The 14,893-nt window shown below is 40.6% G+C and overlaps 2 protein-coding genes across 2 annotated transcripts; both read right to left on the bottom strand.

The window, feature by feature from the left end:
• LOC107642901 lies at window positions 6,798-7,611 on the bottom strand. Its single transcript, XM_016346404.2, has one exon. The coding sequence runs from the start codon at window positions 7,423-7,425 to the stop codon at window positions 7,060-7,062; it is 366 nt and encodes a 121-aa protein (XP_016201890.1). The 5' UTR covers window positions 7,426-7,611; the 3' UTR covers window positions 6,798-7,059.
• LOC107640147 (auxilin-related protein 2) lies at window positions 9,660-14,868 on the bottom strand. The gene is given in 7 exon segments (XM_021123601.1): window positions 9,660-9,869; window positions 10,102-10,191; window positions 10,281-10,346; window positions 10,429-10,523; window positions 10,632-10,695; window positions 10,770-13,761; window positions 14,320-14,868. Coding segments are annotated over 7 exon segments (3,894 nt in total). The 5' UTR covers window positions 14,697-14,868.

Here is a 14,893-nt window from a genome sequence, read left to right as displayed (position 1 = left end):
AATTCTTTTTATTAATAATTTTTTTTTAATAAATTTAAGGGTAAAAAACGTAAACAAGTCAAAGGGAGAACAATTTGACACAAATAAGGCAAAGCAAAATCTGATTCATCAATCAACCAAAGCACATTTCTATGTAGTTCGAACCAATATGGTTCGAACTCACTTTGCAAGTAATTCGAACCAAATAGGTTCGAATTACACATATACCACATAGCCACATAATTCGAACCAATTTGGTTCGAACTCTAACTTCATAATTCGAACCAAATAGGTTCGAATTACACTGAAGAAATAGTCACCAAGTAATTCGAACTAACATGGTTCGAATTACTCAGAATTCGGTCCACACAGTAATAATTTAATTTACGAACATAGTTTTCGCATCATGTCTTAATAAAACTCGTACAGTTATTTATTCCGGTGTGCATTAGACATACATTTCGTTTAAAACTGTGGAGACAGAACATATTCATTAACTAAAATCCCATTCAAAGTACATCGCACTAACGTTAACAAATTCTATCAGTCACTAACTACAAGTAAGAAAACCGATAATAGTGAAATCTAAACGCGAAATTGAAATAACAAAAGTACCAAAGCCACCAATACACCTAATCATGTCTCCGTGTGTGCTCTGCTCCTCCGAGCTATGGGCAACTCCGACGTGTGTGGCCGAGCTGCCGATAAAGCCCACATCTCTTTGGCCGGTTCGGATCTGCCTCGTCCATATTGGTCCGTATCCGAGTGGACCTGGGACGACCCTCTTTCGCACGCCTCTTATTGGGTCAGGGATGACAGTCGGCCCGTCATATGGTGGCCAGAAACCCTCCGGAATGGGAGGTGTAAAACCCATCTGATACACACTAAATACCGAACTAAGACGATACACCTGGTGGACGTAAGGCTCCCATGTAAGCCGTGAGTAGGCACACATGCTAGTGCATGGGGACACGGGAAATGAAGTGCCTGGAAGTATCCGCAGTCACATGTGTGAGATGCAAGCGAGACTCTGTAGCTACCCAGTGAGAAAGAACCAGTCGGAGTTGTCTCTGCGACGGTGAACTCGGAGTTATCCCTGTCATACACAGTAACCGTGAAGCACCTACCCGTCTTCAAGTTGGCCTCTATACACTTCACTAAGTGCTGACTAAATTGTTGTCCGGTTCCCATCTGCGCCTGAGCCTCTCTCCCTTTGTGAACAAATAATTCGGCCAACCTTCCGTATGTTGCCTTCACTAGCGAGCACACAAGAAGGTTTCAGACACCCTTGAGGATCGAGTTCACACACTCAGATATATTCGTCGTCATGTGTCCGAATCTACGTCCCTCATCACAATGTTGTGTCCACAACGAATACTCAATCCGGTTCGCCCAGTCACACATCGCCGGGTCTTCGGACCTAAGAATATCAAACCAGTAATGAAACTCGACCTCGGTCTTAGCGTACGCCGCATTCACAAGTAGCCTCCTTGCGTCTTTTCCCTTGAAGGTGAGGGCAAAATTTGCCGCAACATGTCAAATGCAGAATGCCCGGTATGCAGACGGAGGTAACCAGCCTCCCTCAGGAGCCTCAAGCGCGGCCTTGATGCCGTTATGCCTGTCCGAGATAACCAGCAGACCCGGCTGCGGTGTCACATGCTCACGCAGGTGGGAGAGAAAGAAGGACCACGACTCAGCATTCTCACCTTCGACTAATGCGAATGCAACAGGGAGTATGTTGGAGTTCCCGTCCTGTGCAATCGCGACAAGCAACGTTCTCTCATACTTGCCATACAGATGGGTGCCGTCAATACTAACTAAGAGCTTGCAATGACGGAATGCCTCGATACATGGTGGAAACGTCCAGAATAGTCTGTGAAAATAAGCTCGAGACTCGTCCAACTGTCCACCGACACGAACAGGGCTCGTCCTTAGTACTGCAACAATACCAGGCATCGTCAACTGGACTCCTAACACCCACCTTGGGAGCTCGTTGTACGACTCATCCCAGTCACCATAGATGAGGGCAACAGCCTTCTGCTTCGCCAACCATACCCTCCTGTAAGTCGGCCTAAACCCAAAGTATGCGGCGGTGGCATTTAGGAGCACCTTGATGCTGACGGATGCATCAGCCCTAACCATTGGCATAATGAATGCCGATATCACATGGTAATCCAAACTCCTGTGGTCACTGGAAATGGAGGTGGCGAGACAAGTATGCGGTCCGTTGTAACGTTTGACCTCCCAAATCCCCTTGCGCTGTCGGAGACTAAGCCGAATCAACCATGTGCACCCATTGCCGAATTCAGAACACTTGCCCACATACCGGCGATAGTCAGACTCCACGACCTTGTATTTTACCCCTCGTCGGATGCTGTAAGTCTTGACACTTAACAGTGCATCTTCTTTATCCGGAAATTGCTGACCAACCTGAAACTCTGTCAGACCTGCAGACCCTTCAGCATCTCTAGCGCCAAATCCAGCCGGCTGCCCAGGAACCCCCTCCTGCCTCATGGCATCCAAGTCTAAAGAGGAAAAATGTGGAGGGTACTGCTGCGTGCCAGAGCTAGAACCGCCGCCCGCCCCAGCAGGCTCACTTACTCCAACATCATCGCCACTGTCATCAGCAATCATATCCGGCTCGACATCATCGTCCTCTGGATCATCCAAGAATCCATCTCCAACCCCAGTCGGTGCAGCACACTGTAAAGAGGTCCGCAGATATTCCCCTTCGCCGACCTCGTCGCCTACACTGCCGTTGAGATCAACAGGGAACGAAAGGGAGGCGACAGGTTGGACGGGTGGCTCGTACGCAGGGACGGAGGAAGATGCAACGGCAGGTCTGGAGCTAGAACCAGCTACCGTGGCTAAAGTGGTGGTATTCTGGTTCGAACCCCCCGAGCTGGACACCACGTCAACCAACTTTGCTAACAGTTCTGGTGTCCTCACCTCTGGAAACTACCGGCGACAATGAAACATGACCTGCAAGTCCTCATCACTCCCGATCGTGAAACAATCGTACTTTACGGTTTCCTGGAGCACCGTGATTGAAAATCGATAAAGAACTTCTTAACCCGTTTCACACCTTCCAGACCTAGTTTCAGCAGTATAGAGCTAACAAGGTCCTCATATGTCGTCGTAGGGATGTGCATGGTCCGGCCCGGCCCCGAATACTTTAGGGGCTGTTTTGGTGTGATTTCATCGGGTCTAGGGCCGGGTAAGGGTCTCAAAAATAGACCCGGTCATTGTTTCGGGTCGGGTCCGAGCCATGGCTCGGGTCACCCGAAGTCGGCCCGGTGGCCCGGTCATCATACACAATTAATATTTTGTGTTATTAGTGATGGATGATGGCTATTCTTATGTGGAATTTAAGTATTGTAAACCTTAATATTCTGTGTTATTAGTTATTATAAGACTATAAATTAATATTTTATGTTTAAAATGCATAAGATTTTAGACTAATGCATAATATTGTGTTATTTATATTGATTTAAATATTTGGTATTATTAGACAATATTAGTATTGATTATGGTTATGCTTTAATTTTAGAGAAGAGTTGGTTCTTGTTATATTTTTCTAAGTGAATTTTACCATGTCAAATAATGGTTGGAGTCTTGGAAATTTGGATATTTTCACATGTTAGCTTATAAGAAGGTATGAAGGTAATGTAATGTTAACGGCCCGGTTTTCACCCGGTTTTTACCCGGTATAATCGTGGCCCGAAAGTGTATAGGTTTCATCGGGTCTAGGGCTGGGTTCGGGTCTAATAAATAGGCCCGGTATATATTTCGGGTCGGGTCTGGGTCACATCAAACCCGGTTTCACCCAACCCATGCACATCCCTACGTCGTCGTAGGCCTGATGATAATACAGAGAGGATCCTTATCAGTGAACTTCACACCGGAATGAGTTTTCCTCTTAATGGATCCTCTATGGTGAACCAACACTGCGAAACTCTCCTCACTAGCCATGTTACCCCCCTCTAATGATAGCAACTCACGTTCACACCATATATATAGAGCTCTGGTCCTCACTAATTCGAACCAAGCTGGTTCGAATTACTTGAGGAGTGTAATTCGAACCTATTTGGTTCGAATTATGAAGTTAGAGTTCGAACCAAATTGGTTCGAATTATGTGGCTATGTGGTATATGTGTAATTCGAACCTATTTGGTTCGAATTACTTGCAAAGTGAGTTCAAACCATATTGGTTCGAACTACATAAAAATGTGCTTTGGTTGATTGATGAATCAGATTTTGCTTTGGCTTATTTGAGTCAAATTGTATTCCCTTTAACTTGTTTACGTTTTTTACCCTAAATTTAACTATAATAATTTTTAACAATAAAATCAAATTCAAAGTTACACGAGGATAATCAATAATAAATTTAACTGTGATAGATTTTCAACAATAAAAAATTTTAACTAAGTGATTAATCAAAAAAACAAAAATAAATTCAAGTACAATTAATAACAAATTCAATTTAGAGATGAGCTGACAAATAAATTTAAACTAAGTAATTATTTCAACCAAACAGTAACAAATTCAAGATTTAGTAATAAACTTGAGCAACATACTCAACTTTCATCAATAAATTCAATTTTTAACAACAAAATCAAATTACAATCATTAATTACCGCAACAAAATTGAAATAGAAAGAAAAGAAAAATTTGTTGGAACTCACCAAATGGGTCCCAGCTTGTGGTTGCGTAAAGGAAGCTGACGACGAGGAGGAAGCTGACAGCAAGGCTTGAAGCAAGAAAATGACAACCAAGACAGCCTATGGGACCTGCTGCCGGCGACGACAAGCGCAGGAAAGACACGAGTCTAAGTGCGAGACCTGAAGAGATAGGGAGCGACGACGACTAGTCCTGGGACTAGGGCTGGCAATGGGTAGGGTAGGGTAGGGTAACCCTATCCGCGGGTTGAAAATTTTATTAAAACTCTACTCTACCCTACCCGCGGGTTGAGAATCTCAACTCTAACCCTACCCGCACCCTAAAATTCTAAACCCTACCCTACCCTACCCTACCCGCAGAAATATCAAATTTTTTCAAAATAAATATAAAATTCAATCATTTCAAATTTTATAGATATTAATAACATAAAAAATAAAAAACTAATGCTCTAAATTACTAAATTAACTAACTAGTTTAGTAGTTGTTCACTTATTGTAAGTCATTTGATAAGGGAAGTTGTGGGTTCAACTCTCATTTCCTTCACTATATACCTGGACCTGCCTCCGGCGACGAGGATCGCGGGAAAGGCGCGCGACTGGGTGCAAGACAGTGAGAGAGACTGGAGACCAGAGAACTTGAGTGCGAGAGGCCGAAAGCCACATTTAGAGAGATGGGAGAGCTCGAAGCCTCAAACTTGATTTTGATGAAAAGTAAGTTTGTGTTAAGGTGATTTATGTTATGTAAACAAAAATAATAAGAATTCTATAAATAATATAATAACATGCATAAAAGATAAAGTTGGTAAAAGATAAATAAAGATGGAGTATTGATGGCTAAAAGTCCGTTGGTGAAATGCAGAAACTCAAAATTGTAGCTTATTGTAAACGTGGTTTTAAAAGTAAAATCACTTCTGTATACATGAATCAAAAGTTTGCCAAACCAAAAATTGAAACTTTTAAAAAGGCTAAACGTATTTTTTCTCTTGTAACGCGTTTGTCAAACACACCCTCGGTAGTTCAGGGAGAGAGTGACGAGAGGATGTAGACGTTGAGGCTAGGCTAGGGTTTTGATTTTACTTTTCCCCAACCCTAAAAGGAAAACGACGTCGTTTTCTAAAGGATGATGTAAATCTAACGTATTTCTTAGCTGTTTGTTAACTAACTAATGTTGACTATCTATTCTTAGGATTATTACATGTCATTAGCATAACCTGGCACTAACTGTTGCATCATGTATTATCATCACACAAGTGTTGACTTTGGAGAATAGTAAAGTAAGATTCAACTAATGAATACGGAATACCATATTGGTATTGGAGAAAGTGCATCAGAATCAACCGTTTGTCCCTCTCTCACGGTGGTGGTGGTGGTGGTGGTGGATGGAATAATATGTACCACTTACATTTTGTTTACCTCTGTCACCGCATCTGGAAAAGCTCAGTCCAACAAAATCCAAAAGGCCCAAAGGGACGAAATTCCGGGTTTATATGAAACAGTGAAAAATCAGAAGCTAAGGGAGTGGATAAACATTTTTTATGGTCGTTAGTAGTTAATTTCCGGTATCCACCGCCGGCCGGTTCTAAGCCAATGACATTCGTCGGCTTAAATAGTATTTCTAGTTATCAAATACGAATCATAATATTTAACAACCACGTTAGATATATACAAAAATCAGCTACCAAACTAATACTCATATCAAAGTCTCGTGGTTGCTCATACTCATTTATTACTTCTTAGTTATATTAATAAACTCTCATGAAGATTTATCGTGAGAATTCAGAATTGTATAATTCAAGAATAGCAGAGCAACTACGCAAATGATAACGATATGTCTCTTGATAGCATTGGTCAGCGATGGCGGCTACCCTGTCTACACAGATTTTTGCATCACCCAGATTGAACAGCCATATTTTACTCAAGCATGATGCTGATAATTAAATATGTTTTTCTCATCTAGTATCATCATATTAACAACTCCATCACCTCAAGTTACCCCCTTAAGCTTGAAATTATTCATTCTTAAATCTTGATTTGAAAGGTATAACATGGATTATCTACTGTGTTAAATATATAACCTATCTATATACCTTTGGTTAACAGTTTTAGGATTATAAAATAAGTAGCTTCATAAAGATGACATCAGTGACCAACTTGATTAAAATTGTTGTTAATTCTATCACATAGAACATATGTAAACTTACATGATCAAAAGCAATTATGAGCATGCATGTCTGCAACTGATTCATATTAACTAACTTGAGGACCAACAACAACAATAATCCCTTATGATTTGCTTTACATCTTCTTAATGTGATTTTTCAATATTTATACAGAGCTAGCAAGGAAGAAACATTAACAATTTAACATACATTTGAATTCAAAAGCCTAGCAAGTTCATGGATCATTTGTAGTAGATAACAGGCTTATTGGAATTGGAATCCCACACACCTCCTTCCTTCATATACTCGAGATACCTGATGAATTCAGGCCTAGCTGTCGTTTTCTTCTTCCGGCGAAGATCGAAGAAGCCGAAGAGTGGATGAGGGTGAGTACTCTTCTGATTACTGCTGGCCTTCTTAGTGGGGTTTCTCTGAAGATTGATGTCACCAATGGTTGTTGAACCAGTCATGGAGGAGTTGAATCCCCTGCTAGAAGGCAAACTTGTGCTCCTCTTCAACTCCTCATTGGAAATTCCATTGGCAGCACCATCTTTCTCTAATTTCTCATACTTTGAAGGGCCTCTCCGAGTGCTAAAGGATCTAAACATGGCTGCTGATTTCCTCCTCTGTGAATACCAAGAATTTGATTGATTAATTAGATATGTATAGATGTGAAAGTAAAAAAAGGGGTGGGTGGGAATTTTGATGGGAATGTAGCACTAACAATAATAATAAATGGGACTATATATTGTTCGAAGAGGTTGTCATGTTTTGATTATTGATTTAATGGTTGCTCTGATATTATCAAAATTCTGGTTTGAAACTTTGAATACAATTATGAGTGATGCAATATCTGTTGACTTTTTGTGCCGTCTCAACAATTCCATCCTTAATTAAATGAAACTTACTGTCAACAATTCAGGATCAACGAAATTCAAAATATTAAATTGTGAATGTGATCATTTAAATTTTCTTTGCTACACCAATCTTGATTTGCTCAGTCAAAGTGCCTCTATGACTCTATCCACATCATTCGTCAATATTTGTGTTAACTATCACATTGGATTCGCAAACTTTTATTGTTTACACAATAAAAACATTGAAGCATTCAAATAAGTTGCCGGATGCTTAAGAAATTAGCCCGAGGGAGTTGACAAGCATGGCATTACAGAAGCTCAGCATTGTGTGAATTCCAAACTAAAACTAGCTTATTTTTAAATGTACTGTTTAGTTTAGCAATTGTCGTCTATCATAAAAATCATGATCTTGGAAGAGTGAAACAAGTAAAATATAAATTCATCCATAAGAAGGCATCACATTGATCCTGCTTCGTGCTTAGACTTTAGATGCCCATAATTGACTTCAATTTGAGGTTTCATCCCTATCCATGAACGACTTTGTTGGATTAAGCATTTGAATAAGCAAAGCTTTTAATTATATTTCAGCATATATTATTTTAGAGGAATGCTACATGACTAACAAATATTATCATTTTTAGCTAACACTTAACCAACAATAATTTGTATACATATTTACCAAAATTTTGTACACAAAAAACATAATTTACATCTATATTTACCAGATTTTACACACAAATCAATACAGTTTACATTCACATTTTTCAGAGTTTGTATACATAGATTAATAAAATTTATTTGTTAAAAATAATTTAGTGTTTGTACTAGTCAAATAATAACAAAAGATACTGAAAATGGCTGACATTCAAAAGTTTCACATATGGTTATTTGTTATTTGTTTATTAAATGAATTATTGGTAGAGACACCAGAATAGTTGTGTGAAAAAGATCAAAATATTAAACAGCGCATTCAATTGCTGACTTATTATATGGAGCGCAGACAATTCAAAGGACGACTTGATTATCCATTTTTCTGAATTTGACAAGCAAATCACGTTGAAGGAATGAAGCAACACTAAAGCTTCGTGTGCATTACATGCGCCATATTTTAATAATCAAACAGAGAGCAAGCTGGAAACCTAGATTGCAGCCACAAAAAGTGATCCCCATACAACTAATCTCACATTACTCGAATGATCCTTTTACCATCGTCATTCTTTTCAGTTCACCACACAGACCACCTTCTAATGTCTGCCACGTAAAATAGTTAAGTGGCTTCCAACTAAAGATTCAAGCGTGGCCACCAGGGTTTTTAACTTTTTATCACTTAACATTCAACAATGTTGTCCATTGGCCTAGTAGTCTAGTAACTGGGACCTGCTCCCTCACATTGTGGACCATAGTTTAGTTTATTGCGGGGTCACCTTCAAGAATATATTTCCCCCTCAACAAATGAAAAAAATCTGTTGTTGCCTTTGCACACCACCTGTCCACTCAATTGCATCTCTTAAAAGTCCCTCACTTAGGATTCACTCATACACATCACATAAACCCAAACAAACTGACACCACTCGGCCCCTCCCTTCAGAGCATGCAACCTTGAGAACACTATGGCATGGTCTTCAAATGGATCATGAATTGTTTGCTAAAATGTGGCTTCAGCGGCATGCTGCCAACTGGTTTTCATGGTGTTTCCATTCATAATAATGGTTAGAACATTAAAGGGATTCCGTAATTTGGTCATAGAGAAGCCAGTATAGGCTCATGATCTATATCTATTTACTTGTGAATTTCTTAAATTTCCATGCAATAGCACACGGGCTAGAATTTCCTTCATACATATAAATACTGAAAACTACGGGTGTGTGTTTGAGTTACGATTTTAGAGAGGAGGGAGAGAAAGGGTTTAGAGGGTAAAAATTTTACTCTTCAAACCCTTTTTTTTTCCCTCTCTAAAATTTTAACTCAATCCTCGGGGAGCATTCTTAAAGAGGATAGGTATTCACACATGGACATACCTTCAAAAGATCAAAGACCTTTTCACATATGTATTTGTGTTGAACACTTGCTCCACGTTGCTGTAATTTGTCAGGATGAACACAAAGGGTAGCCTTCCTATAAGCTTTTTTTACAGCTGCGGAAGTAATGACCTCCGTCAATGGGATTGGCTGCCACCCAGAGTCAGGTCCAAGGATCTGATAAAGAATACAAGTTAGGAAAGGGAACAAGACAGTAGTGTCAAGTGTCTACAGCTTAAAACAATCAAAGTCTAGATTATTCAGAACTAGGATATCTCATGGGATGCTGCCCATTGAAACTCAAAAGGTCCTAAATAAAAAGGACTTAAGAGCATCATGACCAAGCAAACCAAATGACTCAGCCAGAACCTACAAATATTTGCATGTGCATTTGGAATTTTCAACCTACATATTGCAAGGTAGAAAGTAATGCACGCAAGTTCCCTTCTTTTCCACTTGACCACCTCTTTACTTCAGCATCCAGAGTCTCAGCTAGTCTCTGAAAACAGCATCAGACTTAAGTAATCAATGAAACACAATGATAGAAACAATAATTGAGAACCTGGAAATAAAGTGCGACATACTTACATGTCTTTCAGCTTGCTCCTTCTGAGCCAGATGGTCACGCATGTTCTTTTCTGCCAAAGCTTTTGCCTAGAATTTCCATAAAACTCGTGAGCACACCATTGAATGTGAACATTTTATATGTGAATTGTTAAAAGATTGAATATCTTACTGCACGCTCAGCTGTTCGGCGGTGTCTCTCCAGTCTAGATCTACATCTCCGGGCTGATTCACCTTCTACTTCAGATCTCTCGGAAAAGGAGGAAGCTTTAAGCAAAGAACAATTTCTCGTTAAGAGTTTATCGAGCTTCATGTGGTAGAATGTTCAATGAGAATTTATACTAAAGAATGGGAGGAGTTTTGCATTTTACATACCACCATAAAGAGAATATGGATGTCTGGAACCTGCAGATGAGCTGAAGTTTTGAAACTGAGTATCCTGCCATTTGAGTCATCAGAACTTTAGATGGAAATTAAGCAACTTATCTCTAGCAGAATTCTGGGGATACTTACAGAGGGTGAACAGACTTGTGTTCCACAATTTCTCGAAGAAGCAGCATATTGGTCTGATACAGATCTTTGTAACCGTTCTCTGGACTCAAATGCAGCCCTCTCAACTTTTAATTTCTCCTTGGCACGCTCCTGAGCTTCTGCAGTTGCTCGTTCAACAGCAGCCCGTTCTGCTTTCAATCTAGCCTCGGTAGCTACCTTATCAGCGTATGACCAATCCCTGGCCTCAGCACATGCCTTCTCAAGTCTTTCCCTGGCCTCAGCCAATGCCCTTTGTCGAGCTTCCGCAGTTGCTCTCTCAAATGCAGCCCTTTCTGCTCTCTCACAAGCTTCAGCATATGCCCTGTCACGAGCCTCGAAAGTTGCTCTATCAACACTCCCCCTCCCTCATCTTTCCCTTCTTTCCCTTTCCCTTTCCCTTTCCCTGTCCTGCTCCTCTTCTATCTTTCTAAGACGGTCTTTTTCTGACTCTCTTTCTCTTCTCATTCTTTCAGCATCCTTTGGTACAGTGGCAGAAGTTTCATTGAGACTTTTTTCTTTTATCTCTGTAGATTGAGCAGTTCCCTGGACATTTACAGCTTCCAGCATTGTGCCACCTTTAGCTGCTGTATTCCTTCCATAATCAGCCTTCATCATGCCATCATCCACCTTTCCTGATGTGGGCCGCAAATCCTGTTTATCACCTAGGATTATTTCAGGCACTCTGACTTTTTTATTTGCCGCTTGATTTTCCACCCTTAGATCTTCCAGTTTAGTCTCTTGACCTTTGCATTCAGATCTTGTTTTTCCAATTTCTTTATCAGCAACAGGTTCTTGAGATACCTTCAGTTTTCCAATATTTTCTAATCGGATGGAAGCTGACTGAGCAGCTAAAAGGTTTTTGCCAATCTCTTCTTCTAATGTCTCATCAGTTGCTTTAGCAATCTTCATGTTGCCCTTTACTTCAATACCCTGCATTTGATCCAAATCTTTGCTGCCAGAGTTGTTATCCTCTCCCATTCCACTAACATCGTTGCCCATATTCTCAAAACGATCTGTGTGATTACCCTCCTCATTTGATACAATTGAACTTCCTTCCCCATCAAATGTCTGGGTTGATGAGCTTTCAAATTCATTTTTCCTTAGAGCCTCGTTCAACATGTCAGCATTCCATTCTTCTCTTGGAGCTTGATGCAGAACATTCTGGGTTCCTTCATTGTCACCAGCTTGTGTATTCCTGTCTCCATACCCATCAAAAGCCTCATTATGTTCCCTTTTGTTTAGATCTCTTTCATATGCTTGCTTTTCCCTCTGCTTAAAATCCTCTTGCAGTCTTATCTCATTAACCTCCATTTCAAATTCTTCTTTAAGTTGCTCTTCATTCTCTTCTAGCTCCACAGAATCTTTCAGTTTTTCCTTATCCCCTGCTTGTCCAAAAACTAAAGCTTCTCTTTGTCTTTTTCCATTTTCTTTGATTTTGTCAGGCTGCTTCTGCGTTTTCACACTCTGACTTTGCTTTTCAGCCTCTTTCAGTTTCTTCTTATTTTCCTCGAGCCTCTCCCCCAACTGGACTTCACTTGATGTTTGTCTATCAACCACTTCCAATTTCTTAATGTGCAATTGTTTTTGCACTTTGTCTCGCATCTTAGGCACATCTTTTAAGCTTCCTGATTGGTCCGCTTCAGTTGCATTCTTCTCAGTTTTTCCATTCTGGGGTGCCACTCTTACACCCTTCTCATTCTCTTCCTGCTCAAATATCTCGGTGACCTTTCCCTTCTTCACCTGTTTGTTTTGGTTGTACTCCTCATTAGATGCTTTAGGTCCCAGAATGTTCTTGTTGGTTTGATCCACCTCTTTTGCAGCATTAAATTTCTGCTCGTATTCCTCCTCTTGATAATATTCCTCAGTTGCTATTACTTTCTTATACCCTTCTTGCATACCAGGTGCTGCCACTATTCCCTTGTGGCTATTGCCATGGATTCTGGTATCTTGCACCAAAATTTTAGTAGGCTTTGTTGGCTGAGTTCTCTTTCGAGATTCATCTGTTCCGACCAATTCAAAAAACTCCGTTTCTTCTTTCCATGTAACATCTCCATTACTTCTATCTGATTCCTGAGATGACCGGGATTCATTTGGATGCTCTTCAGTGAACATGTTTAAAATTCTTTTCCCTTCCATTGTATCTGGAGTTTCGGGGGCGGCCTTCCCTCCTTTCTGTCTTTCATCTGAAGCAGAAAATCTCAATTTGGAAGTTCTCCTATCACAAGTCTCCTGCAATGTCCCATCATTGAAACAATTTGATCTAGTCTTCCTTTCACTATCTTTTACATCATAACTTGATTCTACACGGCTATCATGAGCCCCCTTCTTTCTCTCTTTCATTTCTTTGGCACTCTGGAGTCTTGCTTCACCTTTTTGCGTTGCTTCTTTTGTAGCAGCAGCAGATGCATTTGTATCAACCTCCACATCAAATAAAGGTGGTGAAGTGTCACGCCGTGTCTCTTCAGAAGCAACCTGCCTACTATTTGGATGAAATCCATAAGGGTCCCTATTTTTGGCATCTAGTATAGGAGGTGGACGAGAGGGTGGTGGCACCTGAGATGGCATACTTCTGAGGCTGATATCGGATACAGTTATGAACATCTCGGCGGAATGAGAATCATTGTGAAGATTTACATCACTAAGAAAAGCCCGTTCCCTAGAAGTAAAATTACGTGGACGTGACGTTTTCCTGGGATGGTTAGCCTTCACCTTGTCTGCACCAAATGATGGATCATTCTTATGAAACATTATGGTTTCATCATATACTAGAGTGGAACCAGGAATTTCATGCATCTGAGTCATGTGGCTTTTGCCCTTTGATCTATGTTCAGTGCTTGCACCATTGGCGTTATGATACGAAATGTTGAACTCTGTATCACCATCAACAGACTGGAAATAATCTCTATTTGGCATGGTTTGGTTATTTGCGAAATGGTCTGACTCTCCAGAGAATGAGTCAGTGTCTTCAGGAGTCCTGTAGATGATGAAAGAATATCATAACATTGAAAAAAGATCTTGTACAAAGACAGTCTTCACAACTTTAAAGATATTGAGGTATACTGAAAGAAATTATATATTTGAAGAAAGAATGACTCAATCAAGCACTTTTGACAATATTCACAAAAATAATTCAAAATTACAGCACACGTAATTTGCAGATACCAGAAGTGCATATAAGATAAAATGCAAACAAAATTTAAAAGATTTAAGCAGTTATTGTTCACTATTATAAGCAATAAAAAGATAAAAAGAAGAAAAACTCTTAGTGCCCCCAAAACACCAAAGCAGCGCCAATTTCAACAACAAAGTTTTTCAAGCGCCACAGTTCATTGAATCAAACCACAACAGTGACACCAGTTCTCAAATCAAAGTCACCATAACCAAGTTAAACGTCAGTAACAGAAAGCAACTAAGCTGCTCTATGCCTCAAACAAAAGAAGAAAAACGGATCACGCATTTCAGTGAACATTGAGCACTCAACACGGAGAGAAAGCTAACTTTTAACGGAAACTGATAGGTATAGCATTGATACCATGCTTCGTCAGAAGAAACGCCGTCGAAGCCATTTGGTTGGTGAAACAAGTCCTCGAAGGAAGCCGCAAAATCAAGGGCTCCGAAAACTTCGGTGTAGCTGAAAGCAGAGCTCCGGGGATCAAAGAAGGCGTCGGCCTCGTCGACCGCCGGAAGATCCAGCACGGGGATGGAAGAGGCGCGTGGTGCGTGGAAGCTTCCAAAAATCTCGCTGTAGTCTTCAAAGCGAGGGGATAGGCCCGAAGCGACGAGCTTGGGAGGAGGACCGCCGTAGATGTCGTCGTATAAGGTCTTCCCGGAGAATCCTCCGGCGTTGATCTTGCCGGAGAGAGGAACGGCAGGCTTGTTTGGTTGCCGAGAATGCGCCAACGTTTCCATATTGGGAATGTAGCCTCTTACTTAGGGTTCGCTGTGTTTCTCTTTCTCTCTCTTTAGCGGTTCAGCTTCGGTGAGAGTGCGGACTGCAGAGACTGTTCGGAAAAACAGTGGACGAAGACGAAAGAGAAAATGGGAATACCGAATTAAAAAAACAAAAATATGAAAAGCAGAAGCTACGCGTGAAATGTCGAAAGAAG

The sequence above is a fragment of the Arachis ipaensis genome, chromosome B05, assembly GCF_000816755.2.
Source record: "Arachis ipaensis cultivar K30076 chromosome B05, Araip1.1, whole genome shotgun sequence".
Classification (NCBI taxonomy): domain Eukaryota; kingdom Viridiplantae; phylum Streptophyta; class Magnoliopsida; order Fabales; family Fabaceae; genus Arachis; species Arachis ipaensis.
Note: the sequence above shows the minus strand (reverse complement) of the source record. Positions and strands in the feature narration are given on the sequence as shown.